Here is a 21,756-nt window from a genome sequence, read left to right as displayed (position 1 = left end):
TATCAAGTTTCTTCTCAGAAATCCTGGGCATGTCAAAAATATACAAAGTATCAGATCTACTGTAGAAGCCTTGGAGATAAATGTTTGCACCACAAGTTTAGCTAGCACTTCCTGCCAAACTAATTGTTCATGGACAGTACACATGATCCATGCTTCCAGTATGGACATGTGGCATCTTACCATAGAGCTACTATGTTGGTATCAACAGTTGGCAGCAGGAAGGCCTGGAGAGATACAGAAAATCCTCAAAAATTGCTCAGATAGAATTTCCAGTAAAGAAGAACATACCCTGTTGTATGGGGTCTGGCTGAGATGAGTTAATTTTCCCCACACCAACCCTGTAGTGCTGTGCTCTGTACTGGTAGCCAGAAAGGTGCTGATTTGGCTACTGCTGAGCAGTGCTTGCCCACCATTAGGGCTGTCTCTCCAACAGTTCCTCCTCACCAGTAGGCTGGGGTTGGGCACCATCTTGGGAGTGGACATAGCCAGAACAGCTGACCCAAGCTGACTGAAGGGATATTCCATACCATATGACATCTGCTCATCAAAAAAAGCTAAAAGAAAGGAGGAGGAGGTGGGGCATTCATTATTACATTTGTATTATGGACCAACTGCTATGCATACTGAGGCCTGACTTCCCAGGAAGTGTCTGGACATCGCCTGCTGATGGGAGGTAAAGAATTAATCTTTTATATTCCTTGACTTCAGCTTTATTAAGTCATAATTTTTTCTGAAAAAAAAAAAAAAAAAAAGTCTTCTTCCAAAAAATAAGCTATCTGAATATAATTGTAGATGAAGGAATAAAGCTTAAAATACACAGAATCGTAGAATCATAGAATCATCAAGGTTGGAAAAGACCTTCAAGATCATCAAGTCCAACCATCCACCCACAACCCCTAACCATTAAACCACCTCCCAAAACGTCACATCAACTGTTTTTTTGAACACTTTCAGGGAAGGTGCCTCTACCACATCCCTGGGCAGCCTCTTCCAATGCCTCGATCATTCTTAAGACTAAAAATCCATTTTAAATCTACCTCCAAAATGACAAAGACAAAAATATTTCTGAAGATTCAACCTTGTATGAAATTCCTAGGTTTGATGTTTACAGGACAGTTATAGCAACAAAAGGTTTTGCATCTACAGAAATACTTGGATGCAGTCCTTTTGTGCCTGCTCCTGAGTCACTGTTTTCACTAATTGCAATATCAGTTCTAGTTTAGCTGTGATGTGGGAGAAGGCAACAGAGGTGGCTTTTGAAAAATGGCAGTGGTACAAAAGAACAAGCAGCTGCAAAATTGTGCATGGATTGAAGTATAGGAATTGGCTTCTCTTTTATTCAGTCTCTAATGTTGGAGCTGTCCCAATCCATATAAGCAAGCAGATATGTGCAGGCCCATCAAAAAGATTCTCAGTAACACAAGTGCCTAATTGAGAGCTCAAGTCCCTCTTCAAATTCATGCGCTTCACAAGTCATGTGTACTTTTTTTCCTCATAAAATAATCAGGAAATTTTCTTTTGGTGTAGATTGAAGTAATTTCCAGAACTATAACATCTGTAAAGGAAACAGAATTGTTCATTTTCTTCCAGTATCTCCAGTTGACTCAATACCAATCCACTGGGCTTTGAGTTTTTACTTAACACAAAGGGGGATAAGGAATACAAATGAAATGAAAAATCAAATTCTGAAAGCCTTCTAGTTCAGGAATTACTTCAGCTTATTCTACAAATATTTTTTTTTTCCAAAAGGAACAAGCCAGGGCTTTATTTTCACATGCATTTCAATGCATCTTAAACATACAAATTTCTTACCTTCCTATTAAAAAATAATAAAAATGAGCCTCTTCATTAAAGAACTGGGCCTTATTTTTTTGGCTTGCTACTCAAAAATATCCACAAAATGTTTTCTTAGTAACAGTGCGATTCAAGATCAATTTAAGTGCGAAAACCAGATATCTTAAAATATTTTTTTTCCTAATGCAAATTCCCAGAGCTTTCAGAACTGTAAAATCAGAGGGAATGGGAAATTCAGAGGGAAAGAAAACTTTAAAAAATCAATAATAAAGCATTTTTGTTCTTTGCCATAAGTACTCTGGGGACATGAGGGATAATGCCATGTTTTTCAACCCAATATTCTTCAAAGAAAATATATCCAGCTACTAAAATTTTCTCTTTCATTTATCACTAGACTGTTTCTGTGACAACTGACTTTAGAAATAGTGAATCAGATATTCAGTGATGTAACTTCATACAGTTAACATCAGAGAGAATATGCCAATTTAAACTTACTGAGGATCTGACACAGCAGCTGACTGAATTTCAGTCAGTGTAAATCATAAAACTGCTGCACCCCAGAGATTTACCAAATCTACAGCAAAGGTTTTATAGAGGAGGTCTCTTGAATAGCAATCACACAGTTTAAAACAAAGTTATTCACACTCAGTATACTACAGTAGAAAATTCTACAAATTAGCAATAACTTATTGAGCTGGGGATACCAAAGTTTCTCTTTTGGTGTCTGCTTTTTTAATAATTAATTGATTTTTTAAAAAATAAAAGTATAAATGTATATTGTTATTTCAAGCTTTAAATCTACAGAAAGAAAGCTCTCCCAGAATGAATATTCCAGAGATATCCACAGAATTTTGTTGATTAAAAGACTTAATATGTGAAATAAAGAAGATTTTTCTGCAAGTTAAAAACATTATATACTTTTGAAGTCTGTAAAAATGCATTCCTGCTCACATTCTGCAGATGTTAATAGGCACAGCATTTATCAGCTGAGATTTAAACTGATGCAAAACTAAGGTTCAAGTATAAGTCAATGAGCTGCTCATGACTTCTTATATTTAATATCTGTATCAGGTTGCCCTCAGACTAAGTCTCGCTCATGTCTTCTTCCAACCGTTTAGTTTCATCAGTGTCTCTCTCTCTTGTATTGTCTCTCCGTGACTGGATATCCTAGTGTGACAGACCAGCTTTCTACAGTCACACGGTTTTTACACTCTTGGACTAGGGGAGAAAATCAAAGTGACGTTTCAAACTACTTTTATGCCTCCAGCACATAAAGGTTTATTAATTTGTAATTAACTTAACTTACATTTGTACAGCTAGAGAGACTGAAGTCATGCAGCCAATAGTTGCAGACTGTAAGATATTACTTACAGCTCCTTTTTACTCTGCTGCTTTTGTAATTATTTTCATAAGTTGCAATTACTAAGAAGATGTTTAAAGGGTCATCAATTAGTAAATAAACTATTCTTTATAAAATTTACAAAAAATACAGACTAGCTAAAAATATATCCTAATGTAAAGAAATCTCCTTTACTATAGAATTACCTTATTTTAAACTAATTAATTTCCAGCAACTATATCCACACGTACATTTTCTGTACAGACATTATATATACAATAATGAAAACAACTGAGTGTCAGATCTGAAATACAATAATGGTATTACATTGCACTCTGAAGAGGAAACATATAAACAGGATCTCCAAAAATTACATATAAAATTTTTTCCCTTTTATTTCAAAATTTACCAAACTAAATTATGTTTTCATTATATTTGAAAATACCTACTACTATCCTTAACAGTATGCCTTTGGTCTTCAAACACATTTTGGAACCCTACAGGCAGTCACTATACAACAACGAAATATCACAAATGTTACTTTCAAGTATACTTATTAGTTTGTCCCAGAACAGTAGAAATTTTAAATTAATTTATTCATTTTTAATATGGGATTGTGCAGATAAGGACTTTGTTGCTGTTTCTCCTTTATGCACCACTATGGTTGAATAAATTTCATAAGTTCTTTTAAATTATTTTCTATATTGCAATCATGTTGAATGTAACAGATATAGAAGAAGTACTCATTGTTTATTATGGGACAGAAAAGAAATTTACAAATTCAGACTACATCTCCTCCAAAGTTTAATTGGTGTATTGAGTTAGATCCAGATTTTGAGTATAACTTCATTGAAAACATTTGTGTATTGTCTAGAGAAATGCCACCAGAAACTCTTATGAGCAGCGTTTGCTGCAATGAGTATAGAATAAAACAACTCAGCGGAGGTCTGTGTGTTTATCTGAATATTTAAGTCTCTGTTACTATATGTTGTGAATTATTTCTCAAGATTAAATATTTTGCATGAAATAGTGTATTGTCCAGAAACCCTTTGAAAGTATATTTTTTCCTCTGCTCAACACATAAAATTTAAATATTACAGGAATCATTTTGGTAAAAGTTTTCTCTAAAATCAGGCTTTGATAGCACACATGCATACCAATTTAAAAACAAAAACAGAAACAAGAAAAAAAACCACACAGTAGCTATAACTGGCTAAAGTCAACCTAGTAATGTTTTATTGAACTGGGGTAAGATTCACCTTATCTATCTTGCAAAATTACAGTGGAGACTTCCACCTAGTAACTAGCATTTCCTGGGCTAGCTTAGGCAACCTATATTCAGCCTGCTGCATCTAATGAACCTGTCTGGAGGAATGTGACTCTCTCAAAGTGCTGCTCAGGAAGCTTGAGAGTCTAATTCATGGCTGAGGACTCACTCAGAAGGCAAAGCTTCTGAAATTAAAGACAAACGCAGAATTGAAGCCTTAACTCTTTTTCTAGCTCTGGCCTCAAGTCTTTCAATTAAGGACCAAATGAGCATGACATTTTAAGGCATGTGTTTATAAAGTTTACATTTTTCAAGTAGTCACGTGTTTAGGTACATCCTTCACAGTAGCAGAAATATAGTAATCATAACATCGATCCAGGAAGTAACATTTATTTATAAAGACCTCTGTCTTCCTAAGATTCTACTGTCAAATTGATTTTAAAGAGCAAACCCAAAATATCTTCTAGTGTTAGCAATAGGACTTTTAGAATCTGAGGAATAAATTGTAAAAACAATAAGGTTAAAACAGAAAGTATTAGAGAAGACTTCCCATCCAGTACACATCAATATACCTATAAAGGGGAAAGGGTAGAGAAATTACTTAAATACTGGGGAAAAAAGGCTTACTAAGAAGTCTTTAAAAACCTGTATTTCCATGTTAACTCTTTACTGTTTTGTCTTTCACTCTCCTTTAAAATATAAAATTAGGTCAAGTTAAAAAAAAAAGAATAAGAAAACTATTACCTGAGAATAATCTTCAGCATTTGAGTTACTCCTAGCTTGATTCATATCCCCATTACTGTCATTTACATTTTCATCACTTTCAGTAACAGAAGGGAGACAAGATATGGACTGAAATCCTTTTTTGATGGTAGACTGGGGAAAGTGGCTAAATAAAAAAAGGCAAACACTGTAATCCATACATTTACTTTCAAATTACAGTTTTCATAACTACCATTCGTAGCAACATTTTTATCAAAATAATTTGTGCCTCCTTTATTTTGACAGCTTAAACGGGCAGCACAAAATATACATTTGTATAATTCCTTAAAATTACTGGCTTGGCACTACACACATACCTATGCTCAAAAGACCTGAACCGTTGCCCTCCTGCCTGACCCTCAAAAAAGCAAAACCCAAGTCAGATGAGGAAAACTAGATGGTAATGCCACAACTGAACATCTTTCTGTGGTCTCTAGACCAGAAAAAGAATGTATAATGTACGCTACTTAAATGGAGGTAGGGCATAAAAAAGTGTTTTGTGTCAGAATAGTTTTTGTCTTTTCCCTCAAAATGGGTCTCCATAGCTACCAGACAGCTAAAACACATGATAACCAAGGAAACCTGTGCAAGGCCTATTCTTGTTGTATTAAAAAAGAATTCTGTTGCTGAGTTCAGTCAAGACAGAAGTAATAACTGATGGAAATATAAATAACTTCTTGCTTATAAGTGAAGTAGGAGATCCACATCAAAACAATGTTGCACAAATGCCAATTAGACATAAATTTGTAATTGTGCTATTGCAACAATAAACAAGAGAGAAAAGTGTAAGCACGTTGTTTTATCTAGCCCCCTTCTTAAGGACTGAGATACTAAAATATCAAGATCTTCAGGAGTAGCAAATTAACAATTATCTTGCCTTTGCATGTTCAAAATATTTTATTGGAATAAAACCAAGAGATTAAAACAGTTTCAGTCCCAATTGTATATTAAAAGTCTCTTATATTATTTAGGCAGCTATGTTACTTTAATGAAATGCTAATACTTTATATTTTTGGTTACTACCTGTTAATTAACACACAATATATTAAACTAGGTGATTGTCATGGAAATTTAGCATGTTAAATAAACTGTCCTTGACAAAAAGGGGTAAATTGACCACAAAGCAATCTATTAAATATGAAAAAACAGTGCAAAATATTATCTTAATAACCTGTTAATGGTTACTGCTTAGAGCATTTTTTTGTATTTCTACTCCTACTATTTGAAAACAAATAATATGTAATTTAATGTGGTTTTAACCAATAAAATGCAACTGTATCAGCAAAACAATGATACAAGGTAATTTCTTCCATGTACAAATGCTGCCATTCAAAAAAATAAAAAAAAAATCTAACTCGTTAAATCTCAACCGATTCAATCATAATGACCAAAATACAGAACCTTCCAAGTATGTAGTTCATTCAATTTACTTAGAGCTGCACTTAACAAAAGGTGTACACACCTTAAAAATATGTATATATACACCTCCAATGATTTAAAAATTGTTGTTGGACTCAGTCTCAATAATAGAAATATCCTGCAAAATAACATCAGCTTTTTGGTGCTCACTTGGTATGTGATAAATTCAATGTTTCCTCTGTCAGGAGTTCAGTCAGAATAAAAAAGAGGAGATTAATAATTCTAGTAGTTGTCTACCAAATGTTCAAATCATAAGCTGAAGCCTGACAGTTGTGTTATGCAGTGGGTCAAAAAAAATAATACAAAACAACAAGACCCTGATACCCTTTCTTTTCCAGTCAGTGAGCAAGTATTATGCTGAATATTGAATGCTGTCTAGTAGTCATGCATAATCTGAAACTTCTTCTCTAAGACCTTGTCCCTCATGAGCTTACAGGACTTCCAAATAGTCTTTAATGCAAGACATCTATGCAAAGTTATGTTTTGAGCACAAGCTTCCTCCCCTGCACTCTCAGGCTTCTTGTAACTGTAATGAACAGAGAGCAGCCTGACTTTTTCATAAACTCTTAAATTAATTGTTCCATGCCAAATATTTGACACCCATTAAATTAGTGACTGGCCAGTTAATGGCTTCCCTTGTTAGGTGCAAGAATTGAAAAGACCAGTAGTTTGAAGTAAAATATGAAAGACATCAAAGTTTATTCCTATTTCTGGTGGAAATGACCTATTGAATGTTTTACGGCTGAGTAAAGAAACTGGCAAAGTGCTTTTGCCTGACAGAGCTCCCTGCCCTTCACTGTCAAATGCCCTGACCAGTGTGCATCCACCTTGGGGACAGTCTGGACAGGGTGTGACAAGCAGGGACCCACCCTTTAGGTGTGTACACGTCCATCATCTCCTGGTGGGCTTTCTCACCAGTATGTAGATTAGCAGATGGTAGAGAGCAGCATATAAAACTTAGAGCTCCCAAACCTGCATCTCCAGCAGAAGGTATGTGCAAGTAGAACTCCCAAAAGAGCAGCTGTGCTTGTGACTCTCAGTGCCAGGAGGGTGCATACAATTGCATGCGCGTGTGTCTCTGAGTGTGTGCATAGGAACTCTTGGGATTAGTTACAGAACAGTGCTCACAAGTTTATAGGTGTTTATTGACATTTTGTAAGTAGGTCTAGCACAGGTGTTTATCTGTTATATTTTTTATATTGTTCCTAAATGTACAGTTCATTGATGGCTAATTAATTATCTGACATCAATAAATCAATAGAGTAGTCGGATGCTAATGTGCTTTAAACTACTGAGCAGTTTTTCCCTGTGACATGGGTAAACATACGCCGTTGTGCTTTCACAGTGAAGTGGACTAACAATAGGATGTTAATGCTGAACCTACATTGAATACTTACGTATCTGTGGGTATTCTGATAAGATTCAATTTGTAATTCAAAAATAAGCTAGCAATTTCAATGTGTTCTTCAGGTTTTTCTAGCACAGGCTCTGGAAAAAAGCAATTTGTTAAATATATATATATTTGTAAGAAACAATGAATACTGCAATTTTGACAAATAATGACTGCAGGGGATTCATCACCCCTAAATAATTCTCCAAGTATCATCACATAAACTTGAATGGAAGACAACAACTAGGGATGACAACAGTTTTGCTGACTTGCCTGTAATGCTTTCATACTCAAGCTATTGCATGTCATGTATTCAACTCTGTTATGCAGTACAGACAAACTCTAGAACAAGTTTACCTCTAAAACTGTGAGTTGTAGCAGTAGGACTAGTAACATACTTTAAATGCTTGTAAGATGTTCAGAAGCTTTCACGGCTCTACATCAGAGAGCTTCTGCATTGCTTTGATAACACTCCCTCTTAATTTTCTCAATTAGCATGCTTTTTTAGAGATAAATTAAGACACTTCTCAAACCATTTAAGAAATAATAGGGCTGAAGGGAAGTAATACAAAATTGGCAAAAAATTATAAAAAATAGCGAGGAAAAAGTAACCCCTAGGGATGTTCCACTGAAGTTAAGCTAATATGGTAAGTATGGCCCTGGAAAAGGTTTTAATAATTAAAAGGTGATTACACATAGTTTTTCTAGGTTTGAGCACACAAACCTTGGGGTTCAGATGTCACAACAGTTTCCTTTTTCAGACGGAAAAGCTTCCAACGAGGAACTGGTGGCGGTTCTGGTGGTGCTACCAGAGGACAGGACCTGGTTCTGGTGATCAGGACAGGATGGCTATATATGTGGGAGAGCCCATATTGCCTCAGCGTCGCTGAAGAATCAGCCTAGGAAACATGGAAAGATAAGCTGAGTGGGGTCATATCTCCTTTCTCATAATTTCTCTCTCACAAAAAAGGAACAGCATCTAATGGCTTAGATAACAAATGAAAAAAAAATAGGTCATCTTGCAAGGCTATCTAGAAAAATTCTAATTAGAATTTGATATTCAGCAGAAAAAAAAATTAGAAGTCTCCAGATATACTTTACTTTTTAATAATAGATTCGTTGATTCTTTCAACGTATTTATATAACCATATTCTTTCAAGTGCTACAGAAAACGTGTAAGTGAAACAGAATGAAGAGCTAAGAAAACAACAGTGACAACATTTTGTTTTAAGTAAACATATATAAAATTACTTTTTCTTGCTTCATGCTAAATTTATAAAGCAGCATAATTCTAAAAGCAACTGGTCTTTTAGATAATTTGTGAAATCTCCATTATGCAGTATCACTTTGAAGCAATGCATCATTAAAGTTAAGCTTTTTATCTGCTGGCTAATTTAGAAAAGACGTTAAAGGCACTACAGTTGACCTGTATACCAAAGCCCTTAGCAACAGACTTAAGAGCAATTTTAGATTTGGACATTGAGTGGTGCTCTTCCCATTAAAATAATAATGGTCCAGTACTTAATAATTTTCACTAGTGAAAGTTCTGTTACAAGATTTGTACATCATTTTTATTTTAAAAATATACCTTCTTTTACTTGCTAAAGAAGTCACCTATAATTTCCTTTTTCAACATGCTCATCACCAAGTCCCTGATTGCTCCTGCTCATTCTCAGATGTTCCTGATGCTCTGTAACTATAAACTCTGCAGAACAGAATGTAGCTGTGGTTGTCAGAGTTATTTGAAGGGAGAGGATCACATTAAATGCAGTAAGATAGACAAGCAATGTATTAGACTCCTTTGATCTCTGAATTTATAAAGATGTATTACAGGAGTGGTGACTTGGTTCACACACATTCGAGTAACTTAAAAATGCAAGTTAAAACATTCAGGGTTTGAAAGGATTTTGAAGACTGGTTAGGTGCCATAGAGGAGAACTTGTCAGTTGCTGAGTAGGAGACAGACTTGAGTGACTCGATTATTGATTTTTTTCACTTTATTTGAGTAAATCTGAGACAATTAAATTCAAGCCACATCAAGCCAGGGACAGATGCAATAGAAAGCAAAGCTAAAAGGGATACTGCAAAAATTATGGAAGGAAATTCTGGCACAAAGTCAGTCAATTATCAGGTTTCCTCCAAAGTTAGGGAGCAAATCTTATCCCAGTGAATCCACTCTTCCAAATCCACTCTTCCAAACTTCAATTACTTCTATTAGTGTAGTATGTCTCAAGCTTGAAAGTAGGCTTTTTTTAACTCACATGAAAACCACTGCACTTCTACATTTAATTTCTGGCAACTTCAATTTTTCTATCAGTCTTTACCAAAATACTGGTTTAGACCTGGATTTATCTGCATCATCTTATTTGGTCTGCCATGCCTCTTTTTCAGCAAACTCTATGCATTAAAAGACTGAAGCCAAGTTTGATACTCAAGGCCTTAGGTGCCAGGAAAGAAATAAACCTATGTCACCATTTCCAGTTTGCTTTTGGATGAGTAGTATCACCTATTATTAGCAAAGAGACAGTACTGTCAGAGACCTTAAGTTAAAATAAAATTGCAGAGAACAAGCTAGTCTTCAAAACAACATAGAATACCCAGCATGATTTCTAAAATGAAAATAGTGTGAGAATTCAGAGCAGTAAAGCATGACACCTGCAAACCATTTCTGAAAATGTCTTTATTCTATGAAGCCTACCAGTTTCCTGAGAAGGCAGCTTACATTTTAATGTTCTAATTATGATAAACATGACTTAATTGTACAAAAAATTAAATATAATTAATAATCAGCTCAAGAAAGCCTGCTCTGGCATTATGAATAGCTTTCAGTAGAATGTGACTGACTAAGTAGAAATGTCAGTATTACTTTCACCCCAGCTGCATGAAGTGCAACGCATTCTCCAGCTGCTTTCGACAGTTACAACACTAATGATAGAAATGGATATAAACATGCTGTTTCTTATAGAAAAACATATCGGGAAATGTGTATCAGAGAAGTCACTAACTGTAGTATTAAACAAAAAGTAAAATTCATGTTTTTCAAGCAACCCGTAAAATAATTAGTCTTTTCATTCAGAAGTATCTCATCATGATGCATTTTCTAGTCCACATCTGGTCTCTCCCAGGAGACTTCAGCTCCTGGGATCCAGAGAAATGTGGAGTAGAACTTTAAAAATGAGCAGGCTGTGGCAGGAAAATGCACATTCAGAATACAGAAGTACTGAAATACAAATGTAACTGATGGTCATTACCTAGTGACTGTTTCACTATAGTAATTCAATTTTTTTTTTGTTATAACATAGTTGCTACAAAACTGGACCCCCTGATAATTAAGTAATGCTTTCCTGTCCTGAGAGCATAGAATCTTACCATCTGCCTTAATGAAAAAATATTCTCTTCAAACAAATGTAGCGGTATACACCCAGCATACACGGCCATTTCTGGCTGGGTTGGTGCAGAAGAGTCTGCAGAGAAAACATAACAGGCTTTATAATAAACAGTAAATAAATAAATATTGGTTTGCCTCACCCTAAATTATTATGTTTTCTTTGCCTGATTTTTATTACTCTTTTCTTTGTTTGACTCAGTTATTTCATTCAAAACAAGAGTTAATTGTAACTACTCAGAAGAGAAGCTATGAATGGAAAAACACATTGTTTTCATCCTTACCTATTTAGACCACCAACAAATTTTGCCTCTTTTACTTCATTTACACAAATGAATAACAGAAACTACAACTTAGAAATGCAACAGCTCTCACCATTGCTCTTTCATTTTTCTTTAAATTTTTAAAATACTATATACTAGTGTGAAGAGCACAATAAACATAATCTGGGTAGACAGATGTAAAGTAAAAACACAGTGATGGGTCAGTACTTCCCACCAGCAAATGCAAAATTTGATTTTGGCAACAAAAGGATTTAAGCCAGAGCTCTGGCCACTCCTGCCAATGGACATGAAGACTGAGATAAGTAGTTTGAGAAAGAATGCTTGTAAACCATGGTTACTGCTCTTATTTCTGTCAAGGAGATGGAAAAGTGGAGGTAATGATGTCTGTGAGGGGGTGACTAGACAGGTCTTATCCCACACACCATCCAGAAGCTTGTTTTCCTGTAATTTTGCCATAGACAGGGCATAAAAAGCAGGGACATGCTCACTTTGTTACCTCTAGAAATCTGTTGCACTCAGCAGCCACACAATCATCTTATACCTGTTTCTGTGAAAGAGGCCATTGGTAGTTCCTGAATGATGAAGAGAAACCAAGGCTGCCTGGCTGACAGCCGGTTTACTCAAGCTGAAAGGAACTGAAAAGTCCAGGAAATATAATACTTGACTATGGGTCTGTGGTTGGACCTAAAAGCTCAAAAAGAAGGGTACCTATTTCTATTTTTTTTTTTCTCATCTAAGCAAGCTAGTGAAGAGAGGATTTCAGTACACAAATTGTGACACATGATTTTCATCAGAATGTTTTGACTTTGTTCCTTTCAACTCCACCTGAAATACAGGATAATTGCTTCCTATGTTGAATAAGTATTTAACTGGAAGTTGCTCTAAGAATAGGTATTTTCTGAGAAATAGAATAAAACAATGCTGTCTGCATACAAAGGAAAAAAGGAAAGGGAAAGAAAAGAGAAAAGAAAGGAAAATGACAGAGAGGCAGGTAGCTAGAAAATAAAATTTATCAGACTTAAAATCCTTATATTGAGAAGGTATGCAATGTTGTGGGTTTTTTTAAGCAGTAAGATGTCTCTGCATTTTAAATATTCTTCCAGAAATTCAATTACTTGATTAAATATAAGCTGATGGTATGTTAGAGTTACTTTCCAGTGGATTCTTAATATTTCTCTCTGCATGCTTATGATTCCTATGTTAACCACAGCTCCTGTGATAGCTGTGAGTTCCAACCTATTCAAAAGCAAGGCTGTAATTTAGGTTTGATCTCAGTCCCTACTGACATAGCTGATCTCACAAATACAGCAGGAGCAGCTACGATGTCCTACGCATTGCAGAACAGAAGGGTACCATAAGACACACAGACCTGATTGCTTGTGAGAAGTATTTCTCAAAAAAGAGTATTTAATCAAATACCAGGTGGAATGTAAAGCTGTCATAAGCAGCCCAGATGGGTTGTGAAAAAAAGTGTCTGCAATGCAGACAGTAGATGGCAACAAACAAATTACGAGAGCAGGCAAATGATTAACGAGATGAAACCATATCCACTTTAATAATAATTAATTATTAATAATAACAATACTAGAAGTACTCTTTTTATTATGCCATTATTAAAAATAATACATGATTTGATCCTTTTTTACTGTACAAAAAATGAGGAGGATATATGCAAACTATTTGCCATCAAGGGTACCATTGATTTGTGTGAATTCAGCATCTAGGGAAACTAGTCCAAACCAATAGCCTCGATAAAGAAGTTGTACTATTAGATGAAAAATATTATAACATACAGTATAACAAAACAGATTCAGCAAAGCCATCAGTGTGGATTTAATTCTGTAATGCTTTCTTAAAAATTCCTGAATCCTTGTAGCTGCTCATGTTTCACATTTGCAGCTTTGCAAATTCATTTATAGAGAGTGAGTAGTACACAACCTGAACAAATGCTTCAGTCTCTGAGAGAAGGGAAAGTATGATTTGAATTGATACATGTAATGTATATATATCCAGTCACTTAAAAAGAAAGGCTGGGAATTAGAACTGTTGGTTTTAATAGTTCTTAACTGGTTTTATAAAAAAAAAAAAAAATAATTAAAAAAATCACAGGTTTTGCAGATTTGAGAATAATTTTCTCGCTCTCTCTTATTTTGTTTCTTCTACATTTATTTGACAAACAAGAGCTGATGCTGAATTTTAATTTTCCAAAACACTTGAGTTGACTTTCAATAGCTTTTTTATTAGATGTGCAGCTTGTATGTTAAACTCCTATGTTGAGTGAGGTACGGATTAACTTTGCCTATTGGAGGGTATTTTTTTAGTTTTCAGAAAAACTGAATGTTCTGTTCAGAAGCGGCATAAATGTTGCAGAATTATAATAAGAATTAGAAAAGCCAGAACAAAATATTAGGCTCTGGTCCCTACTTGTAAATGAAAATTCATTTGAATAGACAAAAGGAAAACGAAAAGGGCTTTACAGTTACATGTTATATATCTCATTAACTCTGATGGCTAACATTACAGAACTGCTTGTAAGATTTCAGAAATTTCTAAACATAATAATCTCTCAAGTCTCTTGTGACATAGAAAATATTAGTATCTCTACTAAACTAGTATTGAGGCACAAATATATGGCCAATTTGTAGAACAAACTCCCAAATTCCTGGCTAGCGCCTTCTCTCATGGAATAGTATACCCTGTCCAGCAATTCAGAAATGATTAGGAAAATCATAAGTCAGAAACATATATGGAAAATGGTGCAGTGGCTCTTTATAGGAACACAGGGCCTAAGTAGCTCATATTGATAATTATAAAAACTTTTTATGGGATGAATGGACTCCCCTAGGTATGAAAGGGGAAATATTCCTAGAAGGAAAGGCTGATTAGTGGAAAAGTGCAGACTGTGTGCTAAAACAGGCCAGTAGGAACATGAATAAACAGTTTTGCCATTTTAGAAATAAAATATAAATGATATCAAGAGTTGCTAAATATTTCTTTAGAAATAATTCTTATTTTTCACAGAAAAAAGAACAATTCCCTGAAGTCCTCACACTAAATAGGTAGAGTGAAAACTTGCAGGAGGGAAACAAGCACTTTTATGGTGCTGGAAAGGAAGTGTATTTCAAGCCACATACATTAAAAGAAAAAAAAAAGAATGAACCAAACAAAATAAAACAAAACCCAAACAAAAACCAAACCAAAGAAAACCTATTGCATTAAGTAAAGTCACTATTACAAAATACCCAAGAACAATTCAGAAACTTTTTACAACTACTGCCTCTGGAGACTGGCATTGAACCTAGCCCCAGTTTCAGATGTTACTATCACAACAGTTTTTTTTGCTGTTTCAGGCCACTCTCTGGAGATGATTTCTGGCCACCCTAACCCCCTAGACTTCAAAAAAGAAGTATTCCAGCTATTCCAAACACAATTTAATAAATACAGTAGTTATTGAAAAAACAAGTTATTAGAGAGGAAAGGGTTTTTTTTTAATACAGAAAGTTTACCAGGAGAACAAATCTTGGTCCTACATGACTGGCCATCAACTTCCAAATATTCTGCATAGATTTACTTTACCTTCTGAAACCAAACACAAGTTACTGCAGTGCTACTCTGAATATAACTCACAGGATTTTAATAGGTTAATGAACTACAAATTTTAAAAACAGTATAGTTAACTTCCCTCCAATTAAGTTCAAAACCAAATAAAAGCAAAGCCTTTTGCTTTATATGTAATTCTTCTTTGTATTTTTAGCTTAAAAAGAATAGGACTTACTTCCATTTAAGGCCTGAGTACGCTGGGCTTCTGGCAACATTTGTGAAGAATGATGTGCTTTGTTCTTTTCTTTTTCTCCTTCTCTGCTTTTCTTTTTTCCCATTTCTTTATGCTCTGCTTTTTCTATTAAGCAAAATAAACATCAATATTTTTCTTTTTCAGATAAAATCTTTCAGTCATAAACTCTCCTACTGTATAAATGCTTTACTGACATTTTATATAAATTTTAAAAAGAAAAAAAATAAACCACAAACTATTCCAAGTCGGGATAATTTTGGAATTCCTGAGTTTCTGGCACTTTGCCAAAAGTTTTATTCATCTCTCCTGTGCATCTGTAATTTCAAAAAAAATCTAACACAGATGAGACATAGGTTCCCAATGGACATGGAAGAAGAAAGTCTCCCACAGGCAAAACCTTTCAAGCCTCATAATTTAGATTATACAAAAATGCATTTCTAAGGAAAAAAAATCCCAAACATTACTAGAGCATCTGAACAGAGCTTGTAGTCTCAGAGTTGGGGATTGAAGTTTTAGGGAGGATTAAATTTACAAAGTTTTCCAGGAATAAATGAAAACACCCTGTGGGATGAAAAACAGTGAAGTTCCCAGTGGCTGCATCCCTGTGAGTGTCCATTCCAAACTGAAAAATCTACTATGCTGGTGGGTGGGTCATAAAATGATAACAAGAATTCCTAGGAGACAAGACTCCCTCAGCCAGGTCTTTTCTAATATTTTTGCAACACTTTGCACATTCAGGCTCAGTATTTGGGATTCAAAGTGGGGAAGAAAATATTTTTTCCAAAAATCTAGGAAGAAATAGAAATTGTAGTATATGATTTGTACATTCCAAAGACATTAGAGTATTTGTGAAATTGCATCTAAACCTTCAAGTTAAAACAACAATTAAGAACACTGAAATATAAACATTGAAGAATTATATACTAGAACAAAAAAGTCTTTAAACCTTTTTTTTTTTCATTTTAATGTAAATAAGATTAGCAGCTCTTGAAGAAAATTAATGCCCAGTAGCATAAACAGAAAAGCTGCTATAAATAAAAATGCAGATAGCCATCAGAATGTACCTGTCAGAACCATCTGTAGGTAATCATGCTTTTAATACACAATACAAAATGAATAATTTAATGATGGTCAGAGTAGTGTTGCCTTTGGGGAAACTGTAACCTCTCTGGCTGTTATCCTTCTGCAAGGAACCAGTCTTTAGAAAAATGGCTGTGACATAGAGCTGAACAAATGTCTGTCATAAAATGAACCTATTTTCATAAGAGACTACTACTGCTTCTAATGAGATTGACAGTTAAACCTTTTTCTAATTTACACCATTGCAACATGTTCAACGAAACAACAACTATCCCACAGAGTTGCAATAAAGACATACAATTTTGAAGCCAGAGGTTATGCTAACTATTTATGCTTGGCCTACAAAGATACTAACTAAAATTACAGACCTTTGCCAAGTTTATCGGTTTTCTCTGCTTTCTCAGGTTTATCTGACTGCTTATTCACAAATGAAACTTCATTTTTTAACTCTGAGACTTTGGTCTCTGTAGGTTTTGTATCTGACTGAGAAATATCAAGTTCTGGAGTCTTCTTATCTGGCAACTTGAATTCTGGCACAGTCTTTTTCAGAAAGCTCCAGACTTTGTCCAAGTATCCAGGCCTTTAAAAAAACCCACATGTATACGTCAATGATAATGATATTTGGAAGAGGGAAAGAAAGCATAATATTCATTTAGACAACATTATGTTAAAACTGACAATCCAACTCTTAGAAAAGTTACTATGTTAATTTATTATTAATTTCTTTATTATTAAATAAAACAGACTTGCCTAATTTTGTGTATCAGCCAATTTGTTGAGAGACAGATGATGGATAGATCCATAAAGAAAGAGATGGTGGTTAGAGGAGCACATAAATAAAGCATTAGTTCTAAAGCTTTTTAGGAGATAAAAGTTGCAGCAGGGAAATTTGCAGACCACTTTGCAACTACACTGTATAATAACTTGACTCTGGCTCTGCACATCAAAAACCTTCTCAAAGGTACTTCCAAACTAGTTTTCCTAATTGTTTCAGCACAGGTAGTTTGATGCCTCTTCCACTGATTCCATCAGAGCTGCAACTGCTTTTTGATATGACATGGCAGTTGCAGAGATACTGATTCTCCACAGAAGCTCAGTGTTTCTAGAAGTAACCTAGAAGTGAATGATTTTTCCAGGGCCATGAATATGCTTCATGAAAGCAAACTGCATTCAAACCACTTTAAAAAAAACAAAAATAAAGAACCAAATAACATGATTGATTGTACAATGAGCTAAAGCCAAGTTTTACTACTATTGCAAAGAATCTGTGCTATTCACATTTTCTTACTCCATAATATATTTTAAGTAAGTGGCAGAGTCATGAATACTGCTTTTTGCTGTTGCAGTTGTAAAGCTAGCTACATAAAGGAACAAAATGTAGGTTTTTAGATTTCTAAGTCTATGGGCTTCAAACACACTAGTGCAAGGCAGAAATACATCAAAAACCCAAAGTGCAATCATGGCTTCGAACATAAAAATTGCTGAAATAAGGGCTAAAATACCTTTTATATAATTAGACTTAAATAAATTATACATAAACCCAAACTATTTGTTATCAATCTATTCATTAGAAAGTATGCATCAAAGGCAAACAAGAGCAATTAAAAAAAAATGTCCAAGTATTTAGTGCCTGTATCCCAGTGGTTCATTCAGTAAAAACAATGTCCAGCTGCAAAATTAGAACATCTATTCTTTAAAACTACAGAATGGACTTAAACCCCAGAGGAAACATGAAATATGTTATTATAGGTTGGAAATACTATTTTAGCTTAGAAATAAAAGTATATCAACTGTTGCAATTCAAAAGATGAAAACACCATACTAGCTGAAGTTGAGCACTTTCAAATTCTTGATATCTAATTTTATAGTGAATTCAGATACAAGGTTGTAATTATTATTACTGGCAGATATTTTGTATCTGTATACTAAATGAAACAGATTCTTCTAACCTTGTTTTCACCACAGTATTTAATATTAGTTTAAAAATTGAATAATGTTATAAATAATAAGTATCAGCTTAACATGATAAATAGTTTTACAAGCAACTGTATGACCTACAAAAAAACCCTCAATGATATTTCATTCATTGAAGGCATGTTTATCAAGTGCCAGAATTAAAAACATAGACTTCCCAAAATTGATGCTGCAGGACTTTAGGACTCAGCTTTTTTTTCATAATAACTTATAGAATTAAATGTTAAATGAGTAATATGTAAGTCATTTAATAGAAGAGCATACTGGAGAGCATACTGGAGAGGAATAACTTCTGGTATCCATCCAGTCAGTGTCTGTAGAACTGTGAATTCCTCCAGCTCTCTATTTCCAGTTTCAAGCATACTGTAAGACAAAAGCAGACATTATACAGAATTACAATATAACCAACTCATGGTAAACTCTGTAGTCTACATTCCTTCCTGTAGGATCAAGACCACACACAAACAGAACAGCTTGCTGAACAAGTCATTACTTGCTATTTCAGTCTTCAAACCATGCTGACTGCTAGCCTACAGTCAAATTTGGTTTTATGCCTTTGAATCAGGTCTTTTAGTTTAGCGCTCCCTCCAGTATAACAGCACAGTTTCAAAATTGTTAGCTAGCATACTATGTATAGTAGCACACAGTAAAGAATCTTTCTGCAGGGCTGGAGATGTGGGTTTGAAGTCTCTCGCGCTAGAAGTGGGATATGAATCTAGAACTTCCATTTCCTGAGCAGCTGCTCTAACTCCCAGGTTACTATGCACAAGTTGGCTGCATTTCCAGCATACCACACTCCATTCCTTCAAAGCAATACAGTCTGCTACTCTGTAGAGAGATTTCTGTCTGTAGATCCTGAGAGGACCAAGGCAAAGCATGCCAGCACTTGGCCATGACCCTTGTGCTCTGGCAAAATGCAGTATTTCAAACAGGTTCCTGAAAACAGTTTCCTAATGGGCAGTTCTAGGCAACTCTCTAGCCTGTGTAGAAGTGCTTTAGATCACTCTTACAACAAACATAACTTGATATAACCAAAACAGGGAACCTTGACTAACCAGATCAGTGTTTTGAACTATTTTCAAAATAATTCAGACAGAGTCTATCCTCAGGCAAGTTTGCTGATGATACATAACTGGGAAGATTGGCTGATTCACCAGGAGGCTGTGCAGCCATTCAGCAAGATTTGGACAGACTGGAGAGCTGGGCAAAGAGGAACCTAATGAGGTTCAACAAGAATAAGTGTAGAGTCCTGCCACCTGGGGAGGAACAATATGCACCAGTACAGATTAGGAGCTGTCCTGTTAGAAAGCAGCTCCATGAAGAAGGACCTTGGAGTCCTGGTGGACAACAAGTTATCCATGGGACAGCAATGTACCCTTTGTGGTCAAAAAGGCCAATGATATCTTGGGGTGCATTAAGAACAGTGTGTCAGGTTCTCTTCCCCCTCTACTCTGCCCTAGAGAGACCCCACCTGGAGTATTGTGTCCAGTTCTGGGCTCTCCAGTTCATGAGGGACAGGGATTTACTTGAGAGAGTCCAACAAGGGGCTACAGGACAGTTAAGGGACTGGAACACCTGCCTTACGATGAAAGGCTGAGAGAACTGGGGCAGTTTAATAAAGAGAAGACTGAGAGGGGATCTTATTAATGTATATAAATATCTAAAGGGTGGGTGTCAAGAAGGAAGGGCTAATCTTTTCAGTCATGCCCTGTGATAGGACAAAGGGCAATGAATGCAAACTAGAACAGGAAGTTTTACCTCAATGTGAGGAAAAACTTCTTTACTGTAAGGGTTATGGAGCACTGGAACAGGCTGCCCAAAGAGGTTGAGGAGTCTTCTTCTCTGGAGAATTTCAAGACTCACCTGGATGCTTTTCTTTGTGACCTGCCCTAGGTGATCCTGCTCAGGCAGGGGAGTTGGACTCGATGATTTCCAAAGGTCCCTTCCAACCCCCTAACATTCTGTAATTTTGTGACTGGTGCCCTAATTGTCAGTCACTGCACCACAGGCCACTTCCTACTTTCCAAGTCAGTTTTAGGGGAGTGGATCACCAAATAGGCCACAACAGCAAAACTGCAGCAAAAACATCAACTGTAGCTTACAATACTCTATTTCAATACTGGTTAAATCAATACTAGTTAAGGATGACAACCAAAACTTGATTAAAACTTCTTGGACATTTCAATTTGGCAGGAAAACTGCATGTGAAACTTTTTAGGAATAATGACAGATAAAGCAAACAAGAAGAGTTCTCCAGTTTCTTTGCAGTTTTCTGTGCATTTACAAACACATCTAAAGGAAATACTGCACCTTCCTTAGCTATAGAGGAGTTTGCTTTACTGATTTATGGTGTCAGCTTTCAGAAAAATGTATATTTTTCAGTAGAAAATATGTAGCAAAATGTATTTCCCATATACACTGAAATGACTTTTTGCAAAACAAACAGAAAGTGACATGACAAAACATACCTAGTATTTGCCAGCTTAAGGATGGCTTTGGACAGTAACATTGGCCAAAGTTCACTTTCACAGGTTGTAGCTGGTAGTAATAACTGATCCTCTTCATTGAAAGGCATAGTGTCATCCACAATGATCTTTCTCCAGCAACCCTATGATAGAGGGAGGGGGTGGCAATAAGAAACAAAACACCAAGTTTGTGGGTTGGAAACAGAATGTGCATGTAACTCAAGAACCAGAGTCTACTGTAATTTGATTTACATTATAGATGGCTTTAAAAGAAGTTCTCATATAATATCTGAGAAGCATAGAAACAGTATTCATAGTGTTTTACGTCAGAGATAAATCTAATTGCAGCTATTTCCAAATAGATTTCCTCTCATGTGTGTAGACCATCATGTGCATGCAGTCACTGCTGTTTCATCAGCTGCCATGACAGACAGCTGAAAAGAGTAATGATTAAAAAAAGGCTGAAATAAGATGTCAGTTCTGCAAATGCCTCTTTAAGGTCTTAGTCTAGAAAATACTTGTGACATAAACAAGCCCCACTTGTTTCCCACAAAGTACCTAGGAATGTTGGCTGCAGTGGTTAGTGTCCTGGAAAGCATTAAGATTGTGTCTTAAAACACTATAGGAAACAATACAAAATGAACAAATATCCGTTTTTACAGGATAAGAAAAAAACAGGTAAGACAAGACACTCATATCTCCAACACCTGATGTCTCATCCAAGCTAATATCCCACAAAATAATCTTGTCTACCATTCTCCAAAAAAGTCTCTGTCAAAGTGATCAAGACATAACAGAGAGGCT

General features: G+C 35.4%; 1 protein-coding gene across 1 annotated transcript in view; it reads right to left on the bottom strand.

The window, feature by feature from the left end:
- Positions 1 to 21,756, bottom strand: part of ADGB (androglobin) — a 107,333-nt gene that overhangs the window by 55,789 nt on the left and 29,788 nt on the right. The window contains exons 6-14 of the mRNA XM_051615054.1: positions 20,956 to 21,095; positions 18,764 to 18,850; positions 16,882 to 17,093; positions 15,416 to 15,538; positions 11,341 to 11,435; positions 8,696 to 8,870; positions 7,979 to 8,069; positions 5,145 to 5,289; positions 3,166 to 3,185 (exon numbers count right to left, since the gene is read on the bottom strand). Of these exons, the coding sequence (XP_051471014.1) occupies positions 3,166 to 3,185; positions 5,145 to 5,289; positions 7,979 to 8,069; positions 8,696 to 8,870; positions 11,341 to 11,435; positions 15,416 to 15,538; positions 16,882 to 17,093; positions 18,764 to 18,850; positions 20,956 to 21,095 (1,088 nt within the window). The remainder of the gene's footprint in view (positions 1 to 3,165; positions 3,186 to 5,144; positions 5,290 to 7,978; positions 8,070 to 8,695; positions 8,871 to 11,340; positions 11,436 to 15,415; positions 15,539 to 16,881; positions 17,094 to 18,763; positions 18,851 to 20,955; positions 21,096 to 21,756) is intronic.

This window comes from Apus apus, chromosome 3 (assembly GCF_020740795.1).
Source record: "Apus apus isolate bApuApu2 chromosome 3, bApuApu2.pri.cur, whole genome shotgun sequence".
Classification (NCBI taxonomy): Eukaryota; Metazoa; Chordata; class Aves; order Apodiformes; family Apodidae; genus Apus; species Apus apus.
The sequence above is the reverse complement of the archived record's forward strand: the minus strand, read 5'-3'. Positions and strand labels throughout refer to the sequence as shown.